The 3,627-nt window shown below is 31.2% G+C and overlaps 1 protein-coding gene across 3 annotated transcripts in view; it reads right to left on the bottom strand.

The window, feature by feature from the left end:
* The window catches only part of LOC106459681 (major vault protein-like), a 30,606-nt gene that overhangs the window by 11,613 nt on the left and 15,366 nt on the right, over positions 1–3,627 (bottom strand). For all 3 annotated transcript variants that reach the window (XM_022386215.1, XM_022386214.1, XM_013919324.2), the window contains 2 exons: positions 3,152–3,301; positions 1,780–2,039 (listed from right to left, as the gene is read on the bottom strand). In XM_022386215.1, the coding sequence (XP_022241923.1) occupies positions 1,780–2,039; positions 3,152–3,301 (410 nt within the window). The remainder of the gene's footprint in view (positions 1–1,779; positions 2,040–3,151; positions 3,302–3,627) is intronic.

Raw genomic sequence — 3,627 nt, 5'->3', positions numbered from 1 at the left:
ACATCTACTATAGAAGAATCCTGAGCCCAACAACAACATAGTATATATTTATACTATTAAGAAATATAAGTAAAAGCCATTTATTTCTACAACTGGCAAAAAAACAACAACAAAACCCATATACATATATAATATTATTTTTTTAAATTTGACAATCTGTAAAATTTCAAAGCTATCATGTCTGAAACTACAAACTAGTAGGTTTTAAGAGATAACATTATTTTAGTAAATTATATTACATTGTGAAACAGTTCACAATATAGAAGCAACATTAACTTTCATTTACTTTTTTAATTCCTTTAGTGACTCATACTGTGTTTTCCAAATATAACCGTATTTATCCCTGGCTCAAGATAGTTTTATTTTTGTATACTGCAATTTCATTTGCACTTCTTTAAACTGCCACACACGACTCAAATATCCATAAACATAATATAAATGGAAAACAACAACAAATGAGCAGCAAATAAAGCATTGTGATTGGATTATTTTAATTTACTTTTTGGAAAGTTTTGTCAAGCATGGCCATGTTAATTAATAAGATCAGTTTAAAGTGTCATTCCTACATTTCTGCACTTAGTAGCTTACAGCGAAAGGAGAATAAATAATCCACATTGACCTTCAAAAACAGCCTTGCATAGAGCAAAAAAATCAACCAGATAAGAAGTATAGCTAATTAAATAAACTTTTTTTATGTTTTTACTTATGAAAATCAGAATTCATTGTTTCATCAATTGGATATCTTCACTGTTAAAAGTACTTCTGGCCATAATCCCAATAACATTTCACAAGGTTCAGCCAGCTTAGGAGATTTAGGTTAGACTTAAATACATATATTAATTTAAGAAAACAAAAAAATATCTCTACAATAAAAGTATAACAACAGAAAAAATCCTAAAAAGTAATAAAAGTAGATATACTAAACATTTTAACCAAAACTATTAATAAAATAACAATAAAGAAATAACACAATATACTTTACTTAGGGAACAGAACCACGAGTTATTAGCTTCGAGTATTGTCATAGATTTAGTTTTCTTTGAAAAATGTAACAATGTAAACTGCATTAAACACAAATATTCTAAAGAATATAAAGAAAAGTTTAGTTTTGTTACTTTCTATTTCACCAAACATTCTGTGCTCTACTTTGTTTAAAATAAAATATTTCCTACTTGTGTCATCCTATTTCCTTTATGTCTGCTACTAGTATCATAAGACTGACTGTGTTAGTAACTTTAATACAGTGCATATGGTATTAATAATTACAAGTATTATTAATTGTGTGACTACAGTTTGCCTATTCAAGTGGCCTGATAAAGAGAAAATTGTTTATTGCTCACTATCCACATGCAAAAATAAGAGTTACTATGTTTATGTTGAATATAATATAAAAAATATTGAATAATGTCTGCAAATAAATTAAATATCGCACAAAGCTACTCGAGGGCTATCTACATTAGCCATCCCTAAGTTTGAAGTGAAAGACTAGAGGGAAGGTAGCTATTCAACACCTCTCATTGCCAGTTCTTGGGCTACTCTTTACCAATGAATAATTGGATGGATCATCACATTATAATGCCCCATGGTTTAGAGAGCAAGCACCTTCGGTGATGAGAGTCAAACTTGAGACCCACATATCGAAAGTTGTTTAGTGTTTGCAAATAAACATTCTAGTAACCGATATCTAAAAATGTTCAGCTTGCTTGTACTAAGAAGTTTCCAATGGTATGTGTTTTTTTTTGTTTTTTTAACATAGTATCTTCATTCAAACATTCTCACCTGGCCTTCTTTTCTTTATAATCATACACTTGAACTGCAGCATTGTGGGGCACTCTTAATGTGACAACTTTGGTTTTGTCACGAGCTTCAGTAGCACTTCTGGTTATAGCTGCAGCACTTGCTTGTTTGTTCCAATCACCTCTGTCGGCTAATGGATCACGATATCCACTTAGGAGTTCTTCTACTACAGTAGGTAGTTCTTTGTTCCATAACTCTTCATCCTGGTTTAACATATAGGCCTCTCCACATACTAATCTCACCTGTGGAAGGAAATAAAAGACATGAAGGCTTAACAGAATTCATGCCATTAGCTCTTTCATAGTTTTCAGTATTGACAGAAATCAATAAGTTACAGCAATCAATACCTCTGCTGATATATGCTGCTTTGTTTTTAATTTTGACTAGAAAATTAAATCTACATTTCTGCTTTGTTTGCTAAACAAATTTTGATTTTTGATATATCCTTTTATAAAGAAAAGTTTAGTTTTGTTACTTTCTATTTCACCAAACATTCTGTACTCTACTTTGTTTAAAATAAAATATTTCCTACTTGTGTCATCCAATTTCCTTTATACTTGAAGGCATCAAAACCTAATTTTCAGCAGTTTGGTTTGTTTTGAATTTTGCACAAAGCTACTCAAGGGATATCTGCACTAGCTGTCCCTAATTCAGCACTAAAAGACTAGAGAGAAGGCAGCTAGTAAACACCATCCACCACCAACTCTTAGTCTACTCTTTTACCAATAAATAGTGGGATTGACCATTACATTATAATGCCCCCACAGCTGAAAAGGCGAGCATGTTTGGTGATGGAAATTTCAACCCACAACCTGCAGATTGCAAGTCGAGCACCCTAACCAACAAGCCATGCCAGGCTAAATTTTCAATTTTATAAACCCTCTAACATTTTACTGAGCCACTAGAGAGTCTGTTAAAAGTAGGAGATATATGATGATTTTATAAATAGTAACAGACATATTCAAAACTATGCTGTGGCCAACTGACTAATTAGCAAGCTTTGATGTGTTGAATAGGTTACTGAATTGAAGCAGAATATAAGAAATAGTTCCAAGTGTTACACACTTCCCCAAGATGAGTCCAAGTGACTCTGCATGAAAGTTGAAAAAAAATGCATAAGTACCATTTCTTTAAAAAAAAAAAGAAGAAGAAATATTGAGCACAAAAACTTTCGGACAACTATTACAGCCGTTAAGTTTATACAAGACTACATCAAAAGAACAGGAAATATCTTTAAATATAATCTTGTTAGCTTTACAATTCAGATTAGTGATATTTGGTTTAAAAGTTAATTAAATAAACATGGGGAACAAAACATGTCCACAGTTTTCTGAAGTAATACTAATAACTTTACCCTTCCAGTTTTGATGTCTCTGACATATATTCCCTCATTTTCGTCTAATGGAATAGTGTATCGTTTGGTGACAACTTCAACTTCTACTGGTGGAATATACTCCACTGGACCACGGATCATCCATTTATCACCTGGTTTTCTCTTAACAGCCTAAGATAATAAAAACAATATGCTGCACAAACTTTTACACTTAATATATTCAAATAAAACATTATAAGTATGTCAATCTGAAAGTTTCATTTACAAATTAAAAATTAAATGTTTTGATAATTTTACAATAAAATATTGTAACTGGGAAATTTACCACATACATATCCTGTTAAGTATTTCTTCAGTATATCTAGCAGAAAACAAAATTATATTACCTTTTTTGTTCAGTATGCATGATGTACATGTACACACTTCAATCAATATTCTTAGCAACTTTATAACGGTAACACAGGCCTGCGATAGTTTATTGTCTTGAAATGTTTACA

The sequence above is a fragment of the Limulus polyphemus genome, unplaced genomic scaffold (assembly GCF_000517525.1).
Source record: "Limulus polyphemus unplaced genomic scaffold, Limulus_polyphemus-2.1.2 Scaffold647, whole genome shotgun sequence".
Taxonomy (NCBI): domain Eukaryota; kingdom Metazoa; phylum Arthropoda; class Merostomata; order Xiphosura; family Limulidae; genus Limulus; species Limulus polyphemus.
Note: the sequence above shows the minus strand (reverse complement) of the source record. Positions and strands in the feature narration are given on the sequence as shown.